This window comes from Planococcus citri, chromosome 1, assembly GCF_950023065.1.
Source record: "Planococcus citri chromosome 1, ihPlaCitr1.1, whole genome shotgun sequence".
In the NCBI taxonomy this organism is placed as follows: Eukaryota; Metazoa; Arthropoda; class Insecta; order Hemiptera; family Pseudococcidae; genus Planococcus; species Planococcus citri.
Genome location: NC_088677.1, coordinates 80,145,388 through 80,171,255, shown reverse-complemented (window position 1 = coordinate 80,171,255; position 25,868 = coordinate 80,145,388). Strand labels below are relative to the sequence as shown.

The 25,868-nt window shown below is 34.8% G+C and overlaps 4 protein-coding genes across 6 annotated transcripts in view; 1 reads left to right on the top strand and 3 right to left on the bottom strand.

The window, feature by feature from the left end:
• Nucleotides 1–27: 27 nt before the first annotated feature.
• Nucleotides 28–1,239, bottom strand: Smug (Single-strand-selective monofunctional uracil-DNA glycosylase). Its single transcript, XM_065351412.1, has 4 exons — nt 800–1,239; nt 466–732; nt 246–398; nt 28–168 (listed from the first exon to the last, which is right to left on the bottom strand). The coding sequence occupies exons 1-4, from the start codon at nt 1,097–1,099 to the stop codon at nt 55–57; spliced, it is 834 nt and encodes a 277-aa protein (XP_065207484.1). The 5' UTR covers nt 1,100–1,239; the 3' UTR covers nt 28–54.
• A 214-nt stretch (nt 1,240–1,453) lies between these two features.
• Nucleotides 1,454–9,118, top strand: LOC135836483 (transmembrane protein 245). The gene is made up of 13 exons (XM_065351357.1): nt 1,454–2,182; nt 2,255–2,465; nt 2,531–2,600; nt 2,681–2,901; nt 2,986–3,113; nt 3,200–3,328; nt 3,414–3,581; nt 3,676–3,871; nt 3,945–4,129; nt 4,206–4,306; nt 4,380–4,510; nt 4,595–4,769; nt 8,283–9,118. The coding sequence occupies exons 1-13, from the start codon at nt 1,643–1,645 to the stop codon at nt 8,464–8,466; spliced, it is 2,439 nt and encodes an 812-aa protein (XP_065207429.1). The 5' UTR covers nt 1,454–1,642; the 3' UTR covers nt 8,467–9,118.
• Nucleotides 9,119–11,507: 2,389 nt separating this feature from the next.
• Nucleotides 11,508–12,395, bottom strand: LOC135836426 (protein HEXIM1-like). Its single transcript, XM_065351262.1, has one exon. It carries the CDS (start codon nt 12,393–12,395, stop codon nt 11,508–11,510), a length of 888 nt encoding a protein of 295 aa, XP_065207334.1.
• A 452-nt stretch (nt 12,396–12,847) lies between these two features.
• LOC135836491 (uncharacterized) overlaps nt 12,848–25,868 on the bottom strand; it is an 86,958-nt gene continuing 73,937 nt past the window's right edge. For 2 of the 3 annotated variants that reach the window (XM_065351371.1, XM_065351379.1), the window contains exons 7-12: nt 20,788–22,403; nt 20,582–20,708; nt 20,361–20,469; nt 18,026–18,214; nt 13,504–13,643; nt 12,848–13,358 (exon numbers count right to left, since the gene is read on the bottom strand). In XM_065351371.1, the coding sequence (XP_065207443.1) occupies nt 21,955–22,403 (449 nt within the window). In that variant the 3' untranslated portion in view covers nt 12,848–13,358; nt 13,504–13,643; nt 18,026–18,214; ... (1 more) ...; nt 20,582–20,708; nt 20,788–21,954. The remainder of the gene's footprint in view (nt 13,359–13,503; nt 13,644–18,025; nt 18,215–20,360; nt 20,470–20,581; nt 20,709–20,787; nt 22,404–25,868) is intronic. The other variant, XM_065351387.1, reaches the window with a different exon arrangement.

Genomic DNA, 25,868 nt, shown 5'->3' with positions numbered 1-25,868 from the left:
ATTAATCGAGTATTATGGCATTCGAGTCAACGGTGGTGGGAACGAGGGAAAATATTAATTTGACTGTAGATAATGAATGAGACCATATTCTTTCAAACATTTGGCGGTATCTTCTAGCCAGTTAGTGCTGTTTCTGTTCAAAGGACTAGGATGCTGAACGTAGTAAACCTGGAATATATAAAATACATTTTTAGATTTATCTGGAGGAAGGAAGAGAAACGAATGTGTTAAAATTACTCTTTTACTTTGATATCTTTGACTTGATGTTTCTCCAATACCTCCAGTGTACGTTTCTCAGCGTATTTCCCTAACGCTATGACGATCTTCGTATCCAGAAGTTTCAAAACCCTGAGCAAGAATTCGTCGCAGGTATTGCTTAACGTTAATTGATCTCCGGCCTGGAAAAAACACGCCGATTAGTCGAGGATATTTCTAATACTAAATCATTAAATAACGATCGACAACCTTCAACTCGGCTGGTGTAATATTCTTGGCAGTTGAACTCATAAAAGCTAACGGACAGTAGTTATACACGAAGCAGTCTTTGAAAAATACCGAAGGATTATTTTTACTCAAATCGGCGATCAAACCCCAAAGTCTTTTACCACTAATTTCGCTACGTTTGCAATTCAATCCTTCGACTTTCCTCTTAGGATGGCTTTTCTTTGGTTCTTCGACTTCACCGGTTATTCCCAAGTATTCTTTTACCGCATTTACCTCACCGAAGGGGACCTGGAGAGTAAAATAACATCAGTTCTGGACTGAAAGTGAAAGAGGGTTATGAATTGAGGATACTTACTCCAGTTTGACACATACCCCATGGTCCAGGGTTCATACCAAGAAATAGCAGCTTTTTAGTCGAATCGCAGTATTTTCTCAAGTACTGATTGTGTAATTCGGCCGCATACTCGAGAGGATTATAAACGTATTCAACGTATTCGTTTTTCTTTAGCTTGAGCTTTTCTCCGGATACGAGTGGAGCTAATCTGGCGACGAATTCACGTTCCAATTGAATGAATTCCTCGGCGAAGTCGATGGAAGAGTCAGTTTCGTTGGGAAGTTTGGGTTTTTTCGCATCTTTGCAAGAGTTGCCAGGCATTATAAATTGATTTATTAATAAATATCGTATCGTCAAGGTACTTACAGATGAACCACGTGCTAAAAAACACTCGAATAAATTAGTAACGAAGAAAAACCGGCGCCAAATGTGATTAAATTGATGAAAAACACGAAAACTCGCTATCAATCGTTTTGAAAATCACAGTCAGCTGAATTTTCGATCAACTGTCGTTTGAGTTGAGTCGTTTGGAATCGTTGTCGTGAAAACTCGTCAATTTGTCGTGAGCCAATCAGAAAACGACTTTCATAATCAACCAATCAGAACGCAGGTAAACAAAATCAGCTGTAAATTGCTCTTTCTTTCTGCTTGTTTTGATCTGTGAAATTACGTTGCGCTAAAAATAAACACTCGGATTTTATTTTCAAACAGGAATTTCTTCAAACTTTGATCTATCTCGCTGAAAAATCGAACAAAAATGTAACTTTTGACCCCGCGTAAACGATTATTCGGAATTTATTTCGACTTCGCGTCCCATTATCGCGTTTTAATGTCAACGAATGCGTTACTGAGTGTCGAACGAAGATGTCCAAGACCACTGGCTGTACTCCGGATTTTCGCGAATTCTCATTCAAAGACTGGTTCGGAAGATTTGGTTCGAGCGTCGAGTCTCAAAATGACGAGAAGAACTACAAGCAAGCATTCTACAACGTCGTCGGTACATTTTTAATGGTGGTTTTCTCGGCCGCATCGTGGGGTGTATTCATCATACTGCAACCGTTCTTGAAACCGTTACTTTGGGCTTTGCTATGCGGATCTGTTCTGTACCCTTTTAAAAATAGACTCTCGAAGAAACTCCACAGCTGGATCGATGTGCTGAATAAACCCTCCATCGTGCATATTGTCACCGACGTGGTTTGCTTCCCGTTGCTCATATTCAATCATATAACCGATGTGTTGGGTAGATTCGTCTGCGATCATTTCTACGCTGTTATTGCTCTACTCGTCTTATCCGTCGTACAGTTCATAGCACCGCAGTTCTCGTTCTCGTTCTTATGGACTCTGCAATGTTTGCTTTTCAGAAGCTTGCTGTTCGTATTGAAGCTGTGTAGCAGTTCTGTTGTAGTAAGTGTTCAAAAACACGAAGTGGTTCGGTATTTGAAGACGTGTACTGATTGATTTGTTTTTGATTCTTAGGTGATTTCTATAGCTGCGAGTTTTACGTGGGCGCTCTTCTTCAAATGGGATATTGAAAACAAGAAAATTCTGTCGTATTTTTCGGTATTCACCTGGTTCGCGGTGCTGTGTTATGTCGCTTCGTTCTTGGATTTACTAAAGATTCCGACATTTTTCGCGTTATTGGCTCTGTTCATCGGTGGATTTGTTTACGATTTCATGCAATCGACTGGTAAATTCCTCATTCGACTTGTTTCAAATCGTTTCACGATGATTAATTCGATATCTGTTCAACAGAAACGTCTCAAGATGAACCGAAGATCAACGCAGACGAACAAAAACAATCCAACGATCAAACGGAACCAGAGTACGTAGCTTTTTGAAACATCTGTTTCTTCATTGTCGTCATTGTACGTTGTTTATTAAATGTAACAAATAATTTCGCAGAGAAATTCCTGTACCCAGACGAACCCTTGTCCAGAGACGAAGATTTACTACTCAAATGAGCTTCATCGGTATCAAACCAGATACAAATGATGATACTCACGCCGGCGATCAATACCTGTATTGGGTAGGTTGTGCCTGCGCTTTTGTCTTCTTTATTAAATGGTGGTGGACTCCGTACGTTGTTGGCTTGCATATTGTGTTCTATTTTTCCAAAAGATTATGTAAGTATCATCTTCATTCGTGTTACGAAACATCGTTCGTTGTTATGGAATTGGGTTTTCAAACTTTTTATTTTTATTTTTCAGGTAGTTATATCGGAATTCATAACACTGTGATGGATATGTTGACGGTTTATTCTGATTTCCTTTATTCGCTGGTTGGTGCTGAAAAACTAGATGTATTGTTTCCTGCTCCTTTGATGAGTATTTATAAAGTATGAAATTAGTTGATTCGATCTTCGTATTAAAAAAAAAAAAAATAATCAAGAATTTACTATAAAGTGATTTGATATTTTTGCAGGTTTCGTTGCTATGTAAAACAAAAGTATTAAAAATGTTGAAAGAATCCTGTGATATGATTTCTACCATAACAGTTATCTTATTAGTTATTATTTTTATCGCTGTTGCTTCAGTGTTTCTGACGATGCAGGTGCTTAATTAGATCTTTTTTTCTGACATTGATTGAATTATTGTTTAATTAATTATTTACACGGGTATTTTTTTTTTTTTTTTAGATTTACACCGAAGGAATGTATTTAGTGAAAGTTACCAGTAAAGTTTTAAACGAGACGTTGACCTTTCACCAAGAACTTAGTCATATGGTACCTGATAATTGGCAAAACCAGCTAAATTCCGCCTTTGAAAATGCTTACATGTACGGAAGAGATTTCATTTCAAAAATGGTACCGTGTAATCGATTTTTTCTTGTCTTAGAAATAAAGTTTCGAAAACTAGAACTGACAGGTTTAATTCATTACTTGTTTTTGTGTTTTTCAGGTGAAGAAATTTCTAGACGGGATGCCCGAAGACAAAGTAAACGAATTGGAGAAAATTGTGCTGGAATTATGGGATCGAATATATCAAGCTTGGTTAGTGAACAGCAGCGACGATAATATTGTTGGACCTAAGGTCACTTCTGACGCTGTGTACCAAATATGGGATAGTTTGACTTTGAATATTCAGAAAACTCCTGGTACTTATCGTTTCAAGTTTCCAAAATATGTATACCATTTCTCTCATCGATGAAATATTTTATCATTTCACAGAAATAATGAACGTTAATACTCTGATGCAGTTCGTAAACAACAACATGACCACTTTATCATCAGCAGTGAAAAATGTTTGGGAATTCACCGTCGATAATATTGGCCTAGTTTTGTATCTTTTGGAGACTCTGTTATCTGCAGTTTTTGTCAGCGGATTTACCGTGTTTAGCCTTATTATTGATTTGGTTAGTGTTGAACGAGTCTTTTTACTCGTAACGAGGTATCCTGAAATTAATCACAGTGTTTCGAACTGGTTTACAGATCATATTTCTGACGGCGTTGTTTTATTTGCTCAACTCCAGCTCGGACGTATACAAACCGGTGGAATTCTTGGCTAAAATGAGCCCTACCTATGGGACGAAGTAAGACTCCCTTCGTTGCTGCTTATTCGAGTCGAGTGATTTCTGTGACTGATTTTTTTCGCCTCGTTTACAGATTGGCTCTAGCTATCGAGAGATCGGTAGCCGAAGTATTCATGGTGTCTTCTAAATTGTCTCTTTTCTACGGCCTATATACCTGGTTCCTTCATAATCTCTTCCAGATGCATATTGTTTACGTTCCTACAGGTTAGGATGAAATTCTAATGATAGATAAAAGTGCCACTTACCGTCTAGAGATCGAGAATTATCCGAATGGTTTTATTTTCGCAGTTATTGCCGCATTATTAGCTGCTGTTCCTGTTTTGCCAACATATATCGTATGCTTACCTGGTGTATTGGACTTGTGGCTCTTGCAAGAGAACACAGTCGGCGCCATTTTACTCTTTTTGTTGCAATTTGCTCCTACGAACTTGGTGGATGCGGCGATTTACGAAGATATTCATGGGTTAGTTTGATTGAAGGCACGGTGTCCTTTCCGCGGTGTCTGTAGAAACCGATTTTATTCTTTTGGTTTGAGAAATTAAGCATCGTAGAGAATAATTTTTATATTTTCATAAGACATATGAGATGAAGATCGAGTGCGTACACTCGTATTCGGCGAAATAATCGCAATTTCTCGCCGAAGAAAAGGCCCTCGACAAAAAAGGACTCCAGATTCGGACTCAGCGCCCTCAAATTAACCAAAAACGACCCTTTACTCGATTTTTTTGAAAATCAAAAAAATCCAAAAAATGTGAAGGGGTTAGTTCATACATTTTTTTGGGCAAAAAAACTTTTTGTCGCCAATCGAGCTGAAAATCCGGTTAGGGGGGTTTTTTTGGGACGGCGAATTCATTTCCGGCGTCAGATTTTTATCAAAGCGCTCCATTCTCTCGAAAACAGCCTTTTTTGACATCAAAAATGACTTGAAAAAAAGTTGTCGAATTTTGCATTTTTAATCGCGTGTTCTGACTAATTTGAGCACGCTGAATTCAAAAATGACGTTTGTTTTGCAATCGGACTCGAATTCGGCGAAATATTCGCAATTTCTCACTGAAGAAAAGGTCCTCGATAAAAATGGACACCAGAGTCGAACTCAGCAACATCAAATTAGTCGAAAACGACCCTTTACTAGATTTTTTTGGAAATCAAAAAAATCCAAAAAATGCAAAGGGGTTAGTTCATACATTTTTTTGGGCAAAAAAACTTTTTGTCTCCAATCGAGCTGAAAATTTGGTTCGGGGGGTTTTTTGGGACGGCGAATTCATTTCCGGTTTCAGATTTTCACCAGAGTGCTCCATTCTCTCGGAAACGGCATTTTTTGAGCTCAAAAATGATGTGAAAAAAAGTTGTCGAATTTTGAATTTTTTATGACGGATTCTGACTAATTTGAGCACGCTGAATCCAAAAATGACGTTTATTTTGCGATCGGACTCGTATTCGGCGAAATATTTGCAATTTCTTACTGAAGCAGCGTCCCTCGACAAAAATGGACACCAGATTCAGACTCGGCTTGCTCGAATTAGTCAAAAACGACCCTTTACTCGATTTTTTTGGAAATCAAAAAAATCCAAAAAATGTAAAGGGGTTAGTTCATACATTTTTTTGGGCAAAAAAACTTTTTGTCTCCAATCGAGCTGAAAATTTGGTTCGGGGGGTTTTTTGGGACGGCGAATTCATTTCCGGCATCAGATTTTTGCCAGAGCGCTCCATTCTCTCGGAAAACAGCCTTTTTTGACATCAAAAATGAGCTGAAAAAAAGTTATTGAATTTTTCATTTTTTATGACGTTTTCTGACTAATTTGAACACGCTGAATCCAAAAATGATGTTTGTTTTGCAATCGGACTCGATTTCGGCGAAATATTTGCAATTTCTCACCGAAGATAAGGCCCTCGACAAAAATGGACTCCAGATTCGGAGTCGGCGCCCTCAAATTAGTCGAAAACGACTCTTTACTCGATTTTTTTGAAAATCAAAAAAATCCAAAAAATGGAAAGGGTTAGTTCATACATTTTTTTGGGCAAAAAAACTTTTTTCATTATGCATGCTACGAAAGTATAAGTTTTCCGCCCTCCGTGCATGCTACGAAAATGCTCTATGTTTACCCGGGTCGAAAATGAACATCTTTTAACTTTTAAAGCGCTCTGGAGGCGGAAAAAAGCGTTCTACGGAAAAATGGAGTCGAGGAAAATTGTAGAGAATTAAATTTCCAATCGACATGATGTCTTTAGTTTTTTTCTAGGAGGCTTAGTATTCGATATATTTACTATGCAAAAAAAGGGGCCATACTCATCACTTCAACCAAAAACGGGCGTAAAACTTATTTTCGTAGCATGAATAATGAAAAATATCTTACAATGCAAGAAGCGACGTGAAGAATGTTTGGTCTCGTGCTTTAACTCCCCTCGCCTTCGGCTCGGCGAGTCAAATTGCACTCGACCAAACATACTTCACTTTCGCTCCTTGTATTGTAATATACTATTGTAGCCAATCGAGCTGAAAATTGGGCTAAGGGGGTTTTTTGGGACGGCGAATTCATTTCTGGTGTTCAATAGCCCCTACGAAGCCGCCTTCTACTGGAAAATTGTCATTTTTTGGACTCAAAATCAACTTGAAAAAAGTAGTGAAATTTTGCGTTTTTAATGACGTTTTCGGATTAATTTGAGCACGCTGAATCCAAAAATGATATTTGTTTTGCGATCGGACTCGTATTCGGCAAACTAGTCGTAATTTCTCACCGACAAAAAGGCCCTCCACAAAAATAGACACCAGATTCGAACTCAGCAACCTCAAATTAGTCGAAAACGACCCTTTGCTCGATTTTTTTGAAAATCAAAAAAATCCAAAAAATGCAAAGGGGTTAGTTCATACATTTTTTTGGGCAAAAAAACTTTTTGTCGCCAATTAAGCTGAAAATCTGGTTCGAGGGGTTTTTTGGGACGGCGAATTCATTTCCGGCGTCAGATTTTCACCAGAGCGCTCCATTCTCTCGGAAACGGCCTTTTTTGACATCAAAAATGACCCAAAAAAAAGTTGTGAAATTTTGAATTTTTTATGACGTTTTCTGAATAACTTGAACACGCTGAATCCAAAAATGATGTTTGTTTTGCAGTCGGGCTCGATTTCGGCGAAATAGTCTCAATTTCTCACTGAAGAAAACGTTTACGACCAAAATGGACACCAGATTCGGACTCGGCATGCTCAAATTAGTCGAAAACGACCCTTTGCTCGATTTTTTTGAAAATCAAAAAAATCCAAAAAATGCAAAGGGGTTAGTTCATACATTTTTTTGGGCAAAAAAACTTTTTGTAGCCAATCGAGCTGAAAATCTGGTTCGAGGGGTTTTTTGGGACGGCGAATTCATTTCCGGCGTCAGATTTTCACCAGAGCGCTCCATTCTCTCGGAAACAGCCTTTATTGACATCAAAAATGACTTGAAAAAAAGTTTTCGAATTTTGCATTTTTAATAACGTTTTCTGACTAATTCGAGCACGCTGAATCCAAAAATGACGTTTGTTTTACGATTGGACTTGTATTCGGCGAAATATTCGCAATTTCTCACTGAAGCAGCGTCCCTCGACAAAAATCGACACCAGATTCGGACTCAGCAACCTCAAATTAGTCGAAAACGACCCTTTACTCGATTTTTTTGAAAATCAAAAAAATCCAAAAAATGTAAAGTGGTTTATCTAGCCTACATTTTTTTGGAAAAAAAAACCTTTTTGTCGACAATCGAGTTGAAAATTTGGTCATGGGGGTTTTTTGGGACGGCGAATTCATTTCCGGGGTCAGATTTTTCCCAGAGCGCTCCACTCTCTCGGAAAACAGCCTTTTTTGACATCATAAATGACTTTAAAAAAACATTTACTCGATTTTTTTTGAAAATTAAAAAAACTCCAAAAAATGCAAAGGTGTTAGTTCATTTATGTATATATTTTTATTTGTGATATTTATTGTAATTTTTTTTTTTTTTTGCAGAGGACACCCTTACCTTACTGGATTAGGTATGGCCGGAGGTGTATTGTGTTTTGGCATCGAAGGAGCTATCGTCGGACCGTTAATTTTATGCTTTATGCTTGTAATCATCAATTTCTGCGCAGCTCTGATGAGAGATCAAAATAATTTATCCCAATCTTCTCCCGCTATCGCATCAACGGAATAATGATCATTTTTTTTCTTAAAATTAATTTTTAATTAATACGAAGTAAACGAACAAATTTTATTCGCACTTGTTTCATGCTTACAGGAGGTGCCTTTGTTAATGACCAATTTTATTGGATGCAATTTTTGAAATTTATACAACTTTTTCAATTTTTTTTTTTTTTTGAAGTATGTAATTTTGTGTTTTGTTTTATTTTTTAAATGTTTGCAAGTTGTTTACTATTGTTGAAAAATCTCCATTTTAGTTTTAAAAAAAAATGTAACGCCTTTAAACTGAATTTTTTCCCGTACTTCCATTGTTATTTGAGCAGTTTCCTTGTTATTGTACTTGTTATTTAGGAGTATTTAATTTACATTTGTTTTATTTATTAATACCTATTGGAATCTTTGAAAGTATTTTCTCGAGCTCTCCTTCACCCCTATCTTTTACACTCAGAAAATGTTACCTGTTTTTTATTCTTCTTTTTTTTTGTGATATTTTATTACGCTTTTAATTAACGATTATGAATTTTATGTATTGTATTTTGTACGAACTTAACGCGTTTTTTATGGGTGTTTATTTTTTCATTTTATTTCTTAACGCACCATTATGATTGTATTGTTCTCGTTAAATTTGATAGAAAACAGATAAAATAATTGTGTTGAATCGTGAATGTGTAAGATTTCTACTAACTAATTCAAAATCAAGGTGAAAAGAAAACTGGTGGACAGGAATTTTAAAATATTACTCGATATATATTACAAATGTAAACGAAGCCTTGATGCTGAAAATTAAGTCGTACATTAAAATTAGAGGTCTTAAATCACCCAAAAACGACAAACACTTCTTAACTGCTTGATTTTACACTGAAAACACTCAGTTTCATGATTAAATATTACTCTTGCGTCGAAATAAACATCACCATCGAATTCCTGGTATCGAAACCCCCCTCCCCCATTTTGATACCATTTTCGAAAAAATCCGTCCTAAAATAGTAAAATCAATTAAATACATTAATTTTAAAATTAATCCCCTGAAAAATAATTTCAAATAAACACACAGCGCCATCTCTCAGAACATCAATGTACTAATCGCTTTTCTGAAAAATCAAAAATTGTCAGTTAGTTCGCTTTTTACACGACAGACAGCGCTGCAGTCGCATTTCGAGGGTTCGTCGAATTTGGTAAAATTACGGTATTTACGTGATAATTACGCAAAAGTGAAATGATGCATAAAAGCTGCTTTTTTGCACATTTTCAATTGACCAATCAGCGTTCGAGTTTCAAAATTTCGTGATTTTCATTAAAATGCACCGCATTCTCCTAGTTTTCGACAAACTAACTTCATTTTTCGATTTTTACGTGTGTTTTGAGTTGCCTAGTTTACTTTTCGCAGGGGAATCGTATTTTTCAATTTTAAAATCGTCGTGTTTTGATCTCGATTCGTTATTTAAGTTGCATATCGAATATTTTCGAAGGGGTTTTTTATATTTTGAATATTTATCTCGTATTTTGGATTTTGTTTTCGATATTTAAGCTATTTTTGTCGTATACATATTATTTAGAAGGAGTTCGTAGTACTTTCAGCCAAAAGAATTATTTTAGAAGGTGTTTTTGATATTTTCAATATTTATTTCGTATTCTGCAATTTGTTTTCAATATTTAAGCAATATTCATCGTACAATTCGAAAGAGATCGTGATATTTTCAGCCAAAAAACGTATTTCTTTTTTTCATTTTACCAGTAAAATAGATGTTTGATGACATGAATTGTTTCCTGATAATTTTACGAGCTATATTTCATTTCAATTTATCGAATTCGTCCGCACTTTACCACAATTATTCACTATCTGCGTTCTTTCCGGTCAAGTTCTCATCTTCTACAAGCCCTAGACACCGGATTCCAATCAGATTAACAGAACTAAAGCAAAATATTCAAATTATAATATCACTTCTCAATTCTCTTCATACTAAATTAAAAACTAAATACAAACAACACATCCAAACAAAAAAATCCTCACTGAAAACAATATACAACTGGAAAAATTATACAAAATCATTAAAGACACTTGAAATAATTTAATATTTTCCTCATCAAAAAGCAACAACTTAATGTGAAAAGACGAATAAAGCTTTTTATAACATCTTATAAATTATTATAAATATATACAAAATTTTGTACAAAAAACAAAGAGCAAAAAAAAAAAGAAAAAGGGGGAAAAACAACAATAGGAATTCTAATACCTAAACACTTCCACAACAAGAACCAAAAAAATACAATTTTTTTTTTCCGTTAAAACACCAACTCGAGTCGAGTTCAATTAAGATTTTTTATTTCAAAAATTTCAATATCATCGTTATCGAAAACATAATAAATAATAAAAAGTCACGAGATTTAAAATACTGTCGAAACGATTTCAATCGAGAGTAAAAAAAAAAGGTTTTCAAAAACTCGAATTTCAAATTAAATACCGGAATCTCGTTCCACACACGGATTAATTACTCTTCATCATCAACTTAAGAAATGATCAATACTCAATACTGTAACGTAATTTTTCAGTATCAACATTTTTTTTTCCAACAAGTTGTCGAAGATCTCGAGAGAGAGAGAGAAATAAATAACACAGCGAGTGCTATACAGAAGCCAACAGAACAGATACATTTTGTACACATCCCCATATTGTATAATGGAGAATAAGAAAAAGAAGAAAAAAAACATACGCGGATTACAAATTAAATAACACGTATCACGAACGATTCTACAGAAGCGGCGAGAAAGAATCTAGGTAACTGGCAGTTAGAAACGAGTCTGAATCAAAGTACACAAGTCTTTCGTAAAGCTAGAAGAGGTAAATTAGAACCCAACGACAAAGAGGAAAATGCGATCCGCCAATTGTGTTTGGCAATATATTATAGGTATATTTTGAAAGAGAGAGGACGTTGACCAAGTATAGTACATATAACGATGAGATCTGGGATGAAAAGTAAAATAAAAAGCGCACGATGATAATAAGAGAGGAGATCTACCAATATCATAATAAGACGAATCGAAACATCGCTCGAATTAAGCCGGATCATCGTCAGCTTCTGTAGTTGTCGTCGTCGAGGTGGTGGTGTTCGCAACATTGGTGGATATTCTTTGGTTATCCGCTGTCGTCGAGTTATTTTCAGCTTCGCTCATCGGACTATCGGAATCCGAGTCGTTGGACGATGACGACGACGAAGACGACCAAGTGACTGCGTTCTCTTTGATGAATCTCTGCAAAGCTTCGTTCTCATTCCGTAATCTTTCGTTTTCACGTACGATTTCTTTGATTTCGTTGCTCAGCTCTTTGTTATCGAACCCGTTCACCTGTTTGAGTATATCGGACATTTGATTAGAACCACTCTTCTTCTTATTCAGCTCGTCTACTTTGTTCTCCAAGTCTAGTATCATCTTGGCTAGCTGAGGTTTCGACATACCGACCAGCTTCTCGGCGCAGACCGACTGGTACGTGTTATCGAAATCTTTCGTGAAGTACTCGTCGTCTTCGTCGTTATCTGGCGATGAATAATATTCGTCTGTGTCGACGCTGGTAAAACTAGACTCCCTGGCACGACTACCGTCTCGAGCGAACTCCGGTACGACGATCTTCTCGTCTAGATTTTCGATATTGTCGTGATCAGCCATTAAGAACTCGTTCGTATTGTTGGGTGCTTCCGACTGCGGATACGACGTTCTGCTACGCATTTTCTTCGAGTATTTCGGATTCTTCGAAGATTTATTCTTATATCTGCTCTTGAATCGGCGAGTTTTACGTTTTCGCCGGATCCGGTCGCCTTCAGCGCTTCTATCCTCCAAGGTGGTACTTAAAGCGTCGTTCAGTTTCGCCTCCTTAGAGGGCGTTCGTGTTACACCATCTGATTCAAAATGGCTACTCGAGTCGTTGTTTACTACGCTAATTACATCCATACTTACGAGCATTAAAAATTTCACTTCGCCGATCGAATTTTTTTTCAGGAAACGATCGCGAATCACTGGAAACTTCCTAAGGTACGAAATTTTACACCAAAAGGACGCATACGATAAGCAATTTTACGCGAATAATGCACACTAGCCGAGCAACACTCCCGTTACACGACCAACTTTAGTCGAATAATGGCAAGTTTGACCAATACACCGTTCGACGATCACCACACAGCGCTAGTATCGCACTTGCGTACAATACACAGCTGTGTTGGTGTTTTAATAATGTAATTTCGTTTACCAGTAGTTGTAACGTTGAAAAAAAAAGTAATCAGAGCTGCGTACGTGCGTTTGTGTGCGTAAGGTATCCCCTTCTTTCGGCCCCCCTTGTATTTTTTTTTACAATCCAGCTCGAGCTCTTCACGAAGACTTCTAGCAATAAAAATAATAATACAATATGAACGAATGATGGAAATATATGTACGAGGAATTAGGTTGTGCGAATGCATAATAAAAGCTAGTAAAAATCTTCGTCAGCTGTGCTACGAGTACGACTTACGAGTACGACGACGAGTTACGATGGGGGGTTTTATTGAATTATTCAAGCTTTATAGTTCGATTCGTCGTCGATGAATGAACGTAAGTCGTAATGTCAGTAGCGTAGCTAACCGTACGAGAAATAAGACGTTGGAAAAGTACATATAAAGTGTAATCACTAACTAATCATTTCGACTTTCGACGATGTAATTCGACAAAGCTGACCATTAATGCAAATTTACCATCACCAGCGTGTGTTTTTCTTCTTATGGCAGGTTGAATTCGATATCAGCTGTTGCCCATTGGGGAGGTTATAGAGTTTAGATAGACGTTAGAGAACGTTGAATTGCGCGTTATTTCCAACATTATCACGATCATTGTTCCAGCTATAGTGCTATAGGTATAACAGCTCAGGAAGTAGGTATTTTGATTCTGAAATGAGATGCAAATAAGAATAAAGATGAGACTCTCGAACGTAATATTCTGGATTAAAAAATTTAATCAGTAGAATGATCAGAGACCTCGGAGTTGAGAATTTTTTATTTCGGTTTTGAATTAATTTTTGAAAATTACCTACCTATCTCGAGAGTCTGGACGTTGAAAAGATGCATTAATTAATACCTCGTAATTAAATTGAAAATAGTTTCAGTATTATTCGAATAAGTTATGGTACTAGAGTGTAGAGGAAAACTTCGTCACTTCTCTGTCTCCCTGGCCCTGCAAAAAAAAACGAAATAAAATATAAATAAACAAAGACTGCATGATGCATAACAACAAGTACGACTGACTCAAACATAACCAAATTGGGAGCGATCATAACGCAATATGCAACTGCAGCGATCACGAATCACGACACCAATATTAAATAGGTATTTTTGATACGATAGGTCATTATAGATCAGATGAATTATATGTTTAATCCGCAATTACATATTTTCAATATAGTACGACGTATCCCATAGAAGAATAATTGCACCCCCCTTCCCCTACCCTGTCTACTGGGACAAACGGACAGAGCTAGATCGAAAGAGCTAGCAAATATTTATCATGTACAGCCATCAGCCAAAATTTCGAAGGGTCAAGGTGCATTTTTTGATTTTAGGTGAATTTTTGAAAATTAAATTTTTAGTCAGCAAAAATTAGAAAAAAAAATCAAAATTTTACCAAATCGACCTACAATGCTGAAATTTAGAATAGATCCTATTTTCGATCTGCCAAATCGATTGGAAACTGTTTCAACCCGTTTTGAGCAGTTCTGGAGCCTCCAGCAGATTTTTGAAACTGGAAATTTCCACAGAATTGTATCAAATCACACTGCACTTCCAATTAAATAACCTATTAAGTCAACTTCTGGTGAGTTTAAATCATTTTGGAGACTCCAGCGACTTTTTGAAAATTCTTTGAGCCTCTAGTAGATTTTTGAAACTTGGAATTCTACAAAATGTCATCAAATAAAGGTAAGAAGTCGACTGTAGGTAGATTTCAAGTGATTTTGGAGCCTCCAGCGATAATTTGGAAATTACTGGAGCCTCCAGCAGGTTTTCCGATGCTTGAAATTTCCATAAAATTTTACCAACAGAGTTGGAAATCCAAAATTTACTAAGCACTCCAATTTCAGCGCGCTTTCGAGTCGACTATAGGTACGCTCAAGTCATTTTGGAGCCTCCAACAACTTTTTGAAAATTCTTGGAGCCTCCAGCAGATTTTTGAAACTTGGAATTCTACAAAATGTCATCAAATAAAGGTAAGAAGTCGACTGTAGGTAGATTTCAAGTGATTTTGGAGCCTCCAGCGATAATTTGGAAATTACTGGAGCCTCCAGCAGGTTTTCCGATGCTTGAAATTTCCATAAAATTTTACCAACAGAGTTGGAAATCCAAAATTTACTAAGTACTCCAATTTCAACACGCTATCGAGTCGACTATAGGTACGCTCAAGTCATTTTGGAGACTCCAGCAACTTTTTGGAGCCTCCAGCAGATTTTTGAAACTTGGAATTCTACAAAATGTCATCAAATAAAGGTATGAAGTCGACTGTAGGTAGATTTCAAGTGATTTTGGAGCCTCAAGCGACAATTTGGAAATTACTGGAGCCTCCAGCAGGTTTTCCGATGCTCGAAATTTCCATAAAATTTTACCAACAGAGTTGGAAATCCAAAATTTACTAAGCACTCCGATTTCAACACGCTATCGAGCCGACTATAGGTACGCTCAAGTCATTTTGGAGCCTCCAGCAACTTTTTGAAAATTCTTGGAGCCTCCAGCAGATTTTTGAAACCTTAAAATTCCACAAAATTTCATCAAATGCTATGCAGTCGACTGCAGGTAGATTTTCAGTCATTTTGGAGCCTCCAGCAACATTTTATGCAGTCGACTGCAGGTAGATTTTCAGTCATTTTGAAGCCTCCAGCAACATTTTGGAAATTACTGGAGTCTCCAGCGAATTCTTCAAGCTCAAAATTTCTACAATTCGGACAGATTTTGTGCCATTTTTTAAAAAACAGAAGTTTCTAAAAATCTGCTGGAGGCTCCAAAACGGATTGAAACTGCCTGCGGAATTATTGTCAAAAATGGGATGTAAACTGAATTTCACTTTTTAGACTTTAAGACCACAAACGGAGGCGGAAGGGTAATTTTTCAAATTTTCAAAGAAAGTACGAAATCGATGAACAAAAATATGCTCCAGACTGGAATACACCGATTTCGATAAAAAAAAAAAAATATGTAATAGATACCTTATGAGTCATTAGAAATTCATTTGAAGAGTGAATCTCGGCTTTCTAACTCGATTTGATGAACTTTGGTGGAAGATTGCAAGTTTGAAAAATTCGCTGGAGTCATTAGTTATTTTCAAAAAGTCGCTGGAGGCTCCAAAATGACTTGAACTCATCTGCAGTCGACTCGATAGCGTATTGAAATTGGAATGTAGAGTGAATTCCGGATATACAACTTTGTTTGGTAATATTTTAGGGAAATTTCGAGCATCGAAAAATTTGCTGGAGACTCCAGTTATCTCCAAAAAGTCGCTGGAGGCTTCAAAACGACTTGAAATCTACCTGTAGTCGACTAAATTCGGCTTTTCAACTACATTTGATGAAATTTGGTGCAAATTTCAAGTTTTAAAGATCTGCTGGAGGCTCCAAGAATTTTCAAAAAATCGCTGGAGGCTCCAAAATGACTTGAATTTACCTGCAGTCGACTCGATAGCGTGTTGAAATTGAAATGTAGAGTGAATTTCGGATGTACAACTCTGTTTGGTAATATTTTATGGAAATTTCGAGTATTGAAAAATCAGCTGGGGACTCCAGTTATTTCCAAAAAGTCGCTGGAGGCCCCAAAATGACTTGAAATCTACCGGTAGTCGACTATATTCGGCTTTTCAACTACATTCGATGAAATTTTGTGGAAATTTCAAGTTTCAAAGATCTGCTGGAGGCTCAAGAATTTTCAAAAAGTCACTAGAGGCTTCAAAATGACTTGAACCCAGCAGCAGTCGGCTTAATAGAGTCTTTCAGTTGGAGTACAGCAAGACTTTCTGGTTTCAAACTTCATTTGATCAAATTTTGTGGAAATTGCAAGTTTCAAAAATTTGCTGGAGGCTCCAGAACAACTTGAAATCTACCTGCAGTCGACTTCATAGCGTATTGAAATTAGTTTACGGAATGAATTTCGGCTTTTCAACTACATTTGATTAAATTTCGTGGAAATTTCAAGTTTCAAAAATCTACTGGAGGCTCCAAGAATTTTCAAAAAATCGCAGGATGCTCCAAAATGACTTGAACTCACCAGCAGTCGACTTAATAGCGTGTTTAATTAGGAGTGCAGCGTTAATTTCAGATTTTCAACTTTATTTGATAAAATTTTATGGAAATTTCCAGTTTCAAAAATCTGCTGGAGGCTCCAGAACTGATCAAAACAGTTTGAAATCGTTTCGAATAGAGTTGGCAGGTCAAATATAAGGCGTTTATCAAATTTCAGCGCTCTAGGTCCATTTGGTAAAATTTTGATTTTTCCCCCTCATTTTTGGCTTAAATTTGATTTTCAAAAATTCACCAAAAATCGAAAAATGCACTTTACCACCTATAAATTTTTGAAAAAATGTAAATTTTCAAATCTTATCAGTAGGGCTAGGATTTTTATGATAATGCTTTTTTTTTGTAGCAACACCCTATACGGCATAAATATATTTTCTTTGCGTTTCATTCCATTCTGAGGCGAATGGTGAAAGTTGATAGTGCTTTTTTTTGCTTTTTTTGGGTGTAAATGCTTTAAAATGCTTATTTTGGGCCAAAAAAGGCGGAAATTTTGCTTTTTTGGGGCTTTTTTTCGTCGTTAGCGCTTTTTTTGGTAAAAAATTGGTAAAATTGAAGAAATTAGTTCCCAAAATACAAAAATTTATCAACTTTTGCACATTTTTGAAAAAAATAAATAATTTTTGAAAAAAGATCAGTTTAAAAAAACAAGGGATAAAAAACTGAAAAATACTCGTAACAAAATCAGTTTTCATTTTTCAATTTTTATTTTATTTTTTTTTCTTCTAATTTTTAGTTTCAGTTTTTTCCTTTTTTTTCATTTTCTTCTTTCTTTTCGTTCATTTTGGTTCATGTTGTACACATATTTAAGGGAGGTATCTTGCTGGGTTTGAAAAAACCTTCATTTTGATATGTAACATGGTCGGATTTGATAGCGCTTTTTTTTGCTTTTTTCTTACATTTTTAATGCTTTTTTATAGCGCTTAAAACGTGTTTGATAGCGCTTGAAAATCCTAGCCCTACTTATCAGCAATAATTTTAGGAGGTAGATGAAACCGTACAACGATAGAAAAAAATTCAGCTTTAAAAAACAAAAACACATGGTACATGACATGTCAATATTACGAAGGTAAATACAGCACCGTTCATTGATGAATGAAAGAATGAGATATACCTGCTATACCTACACTGTATACTGAAGGTATTTGCGAAATTGTCTGTTTGTGATAAATTCAATTAATACTTGAATCTATTCTATACCATAATCACGAATGATTTGTCGAGAAAATAAAATATACAGACAATTTATCATCATCGATGACGTCAATGTAATCATCAAAATACCTACGCATGTCTTTTCACTGTCGTAGCCTCGTAGGCACTGAAAATGAAAAACAAAAAATTTTCAATTTGTTTTTCAAATTCGTAGCCTCGTCTGTAGGAGAATTCGGCTGGTAATTACGCGCAATGTTGCAGTAACCGAGATGACGCATGCGTGGGAATAAATTTCTTCGCATTACTCGCGTTTTTCTGTTATCTGAAAAAGTGAGAATTGATGAATTTTAGAATTATTTTTTCCATAAAAGAGATTAAAAATATTCTAGGCTACGTATACCCCCCCCCCCATCCCCCTTAGATCATCTGGTATAACCCATTTCTCAAAGAGGACATCCTAAGGAACATTTTAAAGCAAACTTGCAAAAAAAAAAGTTGACTTAATTAACAAAATGGGGGCCATTTTGATTAACAGATCTAAATCGCAGATTTTGCTTTCCAACATATAGGACTCGAAAGAAATTTTTTGAACTTTACAAAGCTAGATTGAAAGAGCATGCAAAAATTTATCAGCAGCAAAAATAATTTCAAAAGCTAAAGTTCATTTTTCGAATTTTGGTGAATTTTTAAAAATTAAATTAAAGCCAAAAATGAGGAAAAAAATTACCAAACGAACATAGAATGCTTAATCTGCAATTTCAACTTTTCAACTTTGAATAAAAAACATTGATATTATTGAAAAACTCGACCCTTCATACGCCTTAAACGTCACCCTATGACTCAGAAAAAAAATTTAAAAATAGGTACGATATCCGCGCTATCTGTGCTGTAAAAAGTGAACTAACTGCTTAAAAAGAGAACAAATTTTGTAAAAAAAAAAAATACAGCGCTTCGGACGGCGAAAAGAGGAACTTCTTTTGTTATGTCCTCATTTACATGGGGAAAAGTATTTTCAACATTGAAACTTCAAACTTTAGATGACACTTCTGAATAATTTTTGAGCCAAAAAATGGATCACTTATGAGCCAAAAAATGGATTATTTTTGAGCCAAAAATGGATCATTTTTGAGCCAAAAAATGGATCATCTTTGAGACCAAAAATTACCAATTTTTTGAGCCCAAAACAGGTGACTTTTCTGAGTCCTAGAATGAATTATTTTTTCGCTCAAAAACTGCTTATTTTTTGAGCTAAAAATGACTCATTATTTTGAAGCAAAAATGCCTAGCTTTTTTTTGAGCCCAAAAGTGGATTAGTTTTGAGTTTGAAATGACTCATTTTTGAGCCCAAGAATGACTCATTTTTCAAGTCCAAAAATGACTCATTTTTCAAGTCTAAAAATGACTCATTTTTCAAGTCTAAAAATGAATTATTTTCGGGACCAAAAATGGCTTATTTTTGAGCCAAAAAAGGTACATTTCTTGAATTTTGAGATATCTTATTTTTAAGACCAGTGGATTAGTCATTTTTCAAGCCCAAAAATGAATCATTTTCAAGGCCCAAAAGTGGATTATTTTTTAGCCCAAAAATAGGTAATTTTTCAAACCCAAAAATGAATAATTTTCAAGACCAAAAATGGCTCATTTCATACGCCCAAAATTGTTAATTTCTTGAGTCCAGATATAGCTCATTTTACAAGGCCTAACATGGATTATTTTTGGCCCTAAAATGACTCATTTTTCAGGCCCAAAAATAAATAATTTTCAATACCAAACATGGTTCATTTTTTGAGCTCAAAAATGGTTCATTTTATTAAATTCAGAGATATCTCATTTTCTAGTTTTAAAAAAATCATTCAAAATGAATCATTTTTGAGACCAAAAATGACTTATTTTTTGAGCTAAAAGTGTCTCATTTTCCAAGCCCAAAATAGGTCATTTTCAGAGCTATAGAATAAATTATGTTTGAGACCAAAACTTGCTAATTTTTTGAACCCAAAATGACCTTTTTTTCTAGCTCATTTTTCAAGCCCAAAAGTAGATTATTTTCAAAAACCAAAAATGGCTCATTTTTTCAAGGCCTATTTTTGAGTCCAAAAATGACTCATTTTTTTTTAGGTCAAAAGGAAGCGCCGCGCAGTGCTGACGCAACTGGAGATGATTTCAAGCCATTTCCAGAGTCTTCGGCAACATTTCGATAATTCGATTTTTCTCCAGTTCGCTGAACAATTATTGTCAAATTTCAACTTCCAAACTCAATTTCCAAGAAATCTTCTGCAGATTTCAGAAACAAAATCTTTCAAAGCCCGGTTTTTTATCCATTTCAAGAGGCTAAATTGGAATAAATAAAATACAAAATTTTAGCTTTCTGGCTCAATGAAGTGAAATTTTGATTTTTCGTGTTTTTGACCCTTTTGCCATTTTTAAAAATTCTCCCAGAGCTCCAAAAATGAACTTTATAGTACCATTACCTTAAATTTTAGCTTTTGGAATATTTTTGAATGGTTTTTCGATCAAGCTTGGTTCATTCAAATCCAAACACTTGCATAATTTGAATCAACCCATTCCTTTTCAAGATTTCTGAAAAACACGCAAGTTTTATAATATTTTATTCACAACGTACAGATCAGATCGAAAAATGTTTGAACCATATTCCCAGGGCCAGAGCCTTACAACAAGAAAATACACTTACATTTAAAATGTTTAAAATGTGCTCTCCTCTGCATTTTTCTTTCCATACACAAATTTTCCCAAAAATCCACACGGATTGACTTGTTATAGTTATTCCAACTCATCATTTTCCGCAAAACTGTTTTCCTCTGAAAAAAAAATTTCAAAAATTAGAAAAAATTCTCAAAAGAGGACAGATAGATGTTTTAAAAATTGATTTCATGTTACCGGTTTTGCGTTTATTTTCGAATATTTTAATCAACGAGACGATGATATAGTCAACTTGCCATCGTTAAATTACATCACGAATGATGTCATGTCACTAATACTTAGACGTTCATAACAGAAGGCGTCGCTGCCGGTACTGCCGGTACTTCGGTATTCTTCGGAAATACTCGTGATATGCCAGCTGATTTGGCAATTACATGTAACGTACTTTACGCTACTTTTTGCTACTTTTCGCTTTCACAAAGAAAGGGTAAGCAAATATTTGATCATAACGATCTGAACTTCGAAATGGTTCGACACATTCGGTGCATAATATCTCCCCTCTCCCCCTCCCCTTCCAGGCGATCCATCAGAAATTCGATAAAATTTAAAATAATTTATACCGCTAAAAATAAAGGAAATTAACAATTAGAAAAAAAAAAAAAAAAAACCAATTCGACTAATTGAGTCATTTTGAAAATTTATAACGAGTAATTTTACATCAACACGACCCTCAAATACGTTAATAAATATAATTATTAATGACTGCTTCACATTTCATAAAGCAAACGAATATTTAAAATATGTATACATAAAATAATACGTAGGTATCTTATACTTAAGGCAAACTCGACACCATTAAATATTTCAAATACTTGGAAACAGAATTACAAATTTTTTCCAATAAAAAAAAAAAGAACACGAAGAACAAAAAAAAATGGTTAAAATTACACGTAATGATGATAAATAATTAATTTAAAAATTTAATAAAATATTCGCTTCGTAAAGCGATCATAATGATTTTGAAAATCCAACTTTAACTATTTATACTGATTCGATCAATTCGTACACAAAAATCATAATGTCATTTATCTCTTTCGATCGATACATTCGAATTACATTAATAATAAATAAACACAATAAGTACAAGACAAAAAAAAAAAAAAAAAAACTGAACCAAGTCACTATGATAAATATTAATAAATTTCAAAATGGCGTCTTTATTTGCCACTCGCACATAAAAATCAACTTACAAATATAAAATTAAATTTAAAAAACGAATTAAAATTACATCGAGTAATTTCATTAGTAAAATAAATAAGGTTTCGAATATTTTCTTAAATAAAAATACGAGTACCTATACCTAAACCTATAATATTAAATAGGTAAGCAGCTTACCTACCTGATTCACGAAGATTGTCTCAAAGGATAAAAATGCTGATAAAGGTCGCCTTTTTTTTGCTCCTGACCATAAACTTGTACACCTTTCTGGGGTTTACTTTGTGACGAAGCCAGCATCTGGTATACGCTGGTTTGTGGTTGAGATACCAGAAGGGCTGGCTGTTGAGCACTTTTTGAAGCGACACCGAGCGAAGTTCTGTTAAAAGGCGGATTGTGCCTTTTCGGAGGGATAGATGTGGGTTTCAAGCATTGCCAGGAATTCTGTACGGGTATTCCGAGCTGATTGGAGGATCGTTGGGCCGGTTGGGCGGTGGAATTCGCTGCACCGGTTCGATTTATATTCCTTTGTAAGACCACGCTGGCTTGCTCCTTTTTTTCGATACACCACAGGGCTGTGTGAACCGCTCGATTCATACGATGCACCTGACCCAGCAGTTCCACTAGGTTGAGTACACCTGGGCAAAAACAGAAAGAAAAAACCAGTTGATTAGATGGACAGTAAATATAAACATTCGAAATACCACGAATAATTTAATTATTCATTTTTTGGATTATTTTTTACTCATTTTTGAAAATACGTAAGCTGAAATTTTTTCAAAAACGAGATAATTCTGGTTAAATTGGGAGGGGGAGTTTTGAAATTTTTACATTTTTTTCTCCCTATGTCCCTCAAATGTCATTTTCATTTTAAAGTAAATGTTGCACCAAAATATCAAGAACACTTGAGTCATCAAGTGGGGGGGGGGGAGGGATTTCATATTCACAGCATACAGGAATTATTCGTTACACGTTCATTGCACCAAAGATCGTGAAAAAAGGATCGCCCAATCGGCTGTAGTCGAATTTCAATAAAATGCACCCCCCCCCACCTATTTTGAATAAAAGTGGGGTTTTGTACAATTATGCAAACGTGGTCTTTTGACCTATCAAAATGGGTTGAAATTTCGCGAAAAAATCAAAATTTGCGATGAAAATGTTTTCTGAGAAATTTTGAAAAATTTTGAGATCATAATAGGGAGTCAAGATTTTTGGGATTTTTGAAAAAAGTGTCATGTGATGTAGAAATGAATTGAAATTTTACAAAAAATTCAAAAATTGCGACGAAAATGTTTTTTGAGTAATTTTGAGACATTTTGAGCTCATAATGAGGGGGGGGGGTTATGATTTTTGAATTTTTTTAAAAAGTGTCATGTGACCTATCAAAATGGGTTGAAATTTCGCGAAAAGTTCAAAAATTGGAATGAAAATATTTGTTGAGTGTTTTTGAGAAATTTTGAGCCCATAATGAGGAGTTATGATTTTTGGGAATTTTGAAACGTGCCATGTGGCCTATCAAAATGGGTTGAAATTTCGCTAAAAAATCAAAAATTGAGATAAAAATGTTTTTTGAGCAATTTTGAGAAATTTTGAGCTCATAATGAGCAGTCATGATTTTTGAATATTTTTGAAAGTGTCATGTGATCTGTCGAAATGAATTGAAGTTTTACGAAAAATTCAAAAATTGCAGCGGAAATGTTTTTTGAGTAATTTTGAGCTCATAATGGGGGGGGGGGGTTATGATTTTTGAATTATTTTAAAAAGTGTCATGTGACCTATCAAAATGGGTTGAAATTTCGCGAAAAGTTCAAAAATTGGAATGAAAATATTTGTTGAGTGTATTTGAGAAATTTTGAGCCCATAATGAGGAGTTATGATTTTTGAATATTTTTGAAAGTGTCATGTGACCTATCAAAATGGGTTGAAATTTCACGAAAATATCAAAAATCGCGATGATAATGTATTTTGAGTAGTTTTGAAAAATTTTTGAACTTATATGACGTAATGAGGAGTCATGATTTTTGGCAATTTTGAAAAGGGTCATGTGACCTATCGAAATAGGTTAAAATTTCACGAAAAAGATAAAAATTGCAATGAAAATGTTTTTGAGCAATTTTGAAGAATTTTGAGCCAGAAATTGGCTCATGATTTTTGGATTGGGAGGGCTTAGGAGGTTTTTTCTGTTAAACAAGAGTTATTTGGAAACTTTTAAACCAGAAATGAAAATCTTTTTAAAAAATTTTTTGCCAGAAATTCAAAATATTTCCACGAAAGTGACTTTTGAACAGTATTGAAGAATTTTGACCTCAAAATTGGGTTATGTTTTTTTGGGATTGATGAAAAAGGTGTCATATGACCTATCAAAGTGGATTAAAATTTTGCGAAAAATTCAAATATCTCGACGCAAATATGTCTCGAGTGCTTTTGAACAATTTCGAGCTCGAAATATTTACCACGATTTTTGGGATTTCTGAAAAGATATCATTGTGACCTATCAAAATAGGTTGAAATTTCATTAGAAAACCAAAAATTTTTATCAAAACTGTCATCGAGCAATTTTGAAGATTTTTGAGCACAAGTATACCTACCTATTTTTTTTGTTTCGTCTCGATATCATGGAAATGTTTCAATAATTCCTAATCAGTTTCAAAAGCATTAAAAATCATCGATTTTCTCAGGCTACAAATCTCTTCTTCAATAGTTTTCAAAAATCAACCAAACTTAATGTTGAAGTTTTTCAAAAACGCTCAAATAAAGTTTTAATGGAAATTTTTCATTTTTGCATGAAAATGTAACTTCATTTTATGGTTATGGCATTTTTTTAAAAACCATTTAAATCGAGACCTTTATTTGGGCTCAAAATTCTTCAAAACTGCTGAGAAAAGTTTTGATAGAAATTTTCAATTTTCTGCCGGAATTTTAACCATTCCATGACAATTCTTTCCACCGTTTCCCTCCCCTCCCCCTCCCCTTGCCTTTCTCATAAAAAAGCTACTGAAAAATTTCGATAGAAATCTTTGCTTCTCCACAAAGATTTTAAACCATTTTAGTACAAAGTCGCACGGCATTGTTTTCAGAAATCCCAAAAATCACGGCCCAATTCCAAGCGTAAAATTTTTCAAAATTGTTCAAAATACATTTTTGTGGAAATATTTGAATTTCTTGCAAAATTTTAACCCATTTTGACAGGTTGGAAGAAAACTTTGTAAAAAATTCCAAAAATCATGACCCAATTTTGAGCTAAAAATTATGCAAAATTGTTCAAAAAACATTTTTGTTGAAATATTTGAATTCCTCGCGAAGTTTTAATCTACTTCGATATGTCTCATAAGATCTTTTTCAGAATTTTTAAAAATTTTGGGCTCCGGCGACAGCATTTTTCATTTTTTTTTTTTTGTGATTTTCAAAAACGAGAAAGAGGTGGGGGTTGCTGCAAGAGGACCTGGGAGACCGAGGGAGGTTTTTTCCAAGGCTACAAATATAGAGGAATTATGGTCAGAAATAAAAAATTTCAAAATTTTTTGGAAGACTCAGTTTTTTATTTTTATTTTTATTTTTATTCACATTAAAAGGGGGACTGATACAAGGGGGGGGGGAGGGCGAAAAAAGTTTTCTTTTTTAAAAGATGGTTGGATTTTTTTTTAAAATCTGACACGAAAGTGAGAAATTTTCAATAATTTTTTCACCACGTTTGATTACATCCATTTTTCAAAGGAGGAGCCTCTCGTTGCGATTTTTTGTACGTAGGTTAGCCTACAAAAATTGAAAATTATTTTTTCTGAATCAGAAAAAAAGGTAGAGGAGACTAAAGTTGAGAAATTTGTGTGCTGAAATGTAATTTGGGAAAAATTAATCCAGATTCTTTTCTCGAAATTAAACTAACTTGATGAAAAATAATAAGGCAGCTAAGCTATCTACATCTACACACAAAATCAAGATCATACGCAAAATTTCACAACGTTTCGAAAAGAATGCTTGAAAATAATTAGCGAAAATAACGCGAAATTTGTACAATACCTTGCAACAAATACACGAAATATGTGAAAAACAGTGATAAAGTAGGAAAAAAAGTACCATCAAAATATTAGAAAATACGTTTCTCA

Excerpts from the sequence above, each read along its gene's own strand:
- Smug (XM_065351412.1), bottom strand. The coding sequence starts at position 1,099 with ATGCCTGGCAACTCTTGCAAAGATGCGAAAAAACCCAAACTTCCCAAC. Across the intron at positions 733-799 it reads GGGGTATGTGTCAAACTGGA|GTCCCCTTCGGTGAGGTAAA; the intron begins GTAAGTATCCTC and ends TTTACTCTCCAG. Across the intron at positions 399-465 it reads TTACACCAGCCGAGTTGAAG|GCCGGAGATCAATTAACGTT; the intron begins GTTGTCGATCGT and ends TGTTTTTTCCAG.
- LOC135836483 (XM_065351357.1), top strand. The coding sequence starts at position 1,643 with ATGTCCAAGACCACTGGCTGTACTCCGGATTTTCGCGAATTCTCATTC. Across the intron at positions 3,872-3,944 it reads GAATATTCAGAAAACTCCTG|AAATAATGAACGTTAATACT; the intron begins GTACTTATCGTT and ends ATCATTTCACAG. Across the intron at positions 4,307-4,379 it reads AGCCCTACCTATGGGACGAA|ATTGGCTCTAGCTATCGAGA; the intron begins GTAAGACTCCCT and ends CCTCGTTTACAG.
- LOC135836426 (XM_065351262.1), bottom strand. The coding sequence starts at position 12,395 with ATGGATGTAATTAGCGTAGTAAACAACGACTCGAGTAGCCATTTTGAA.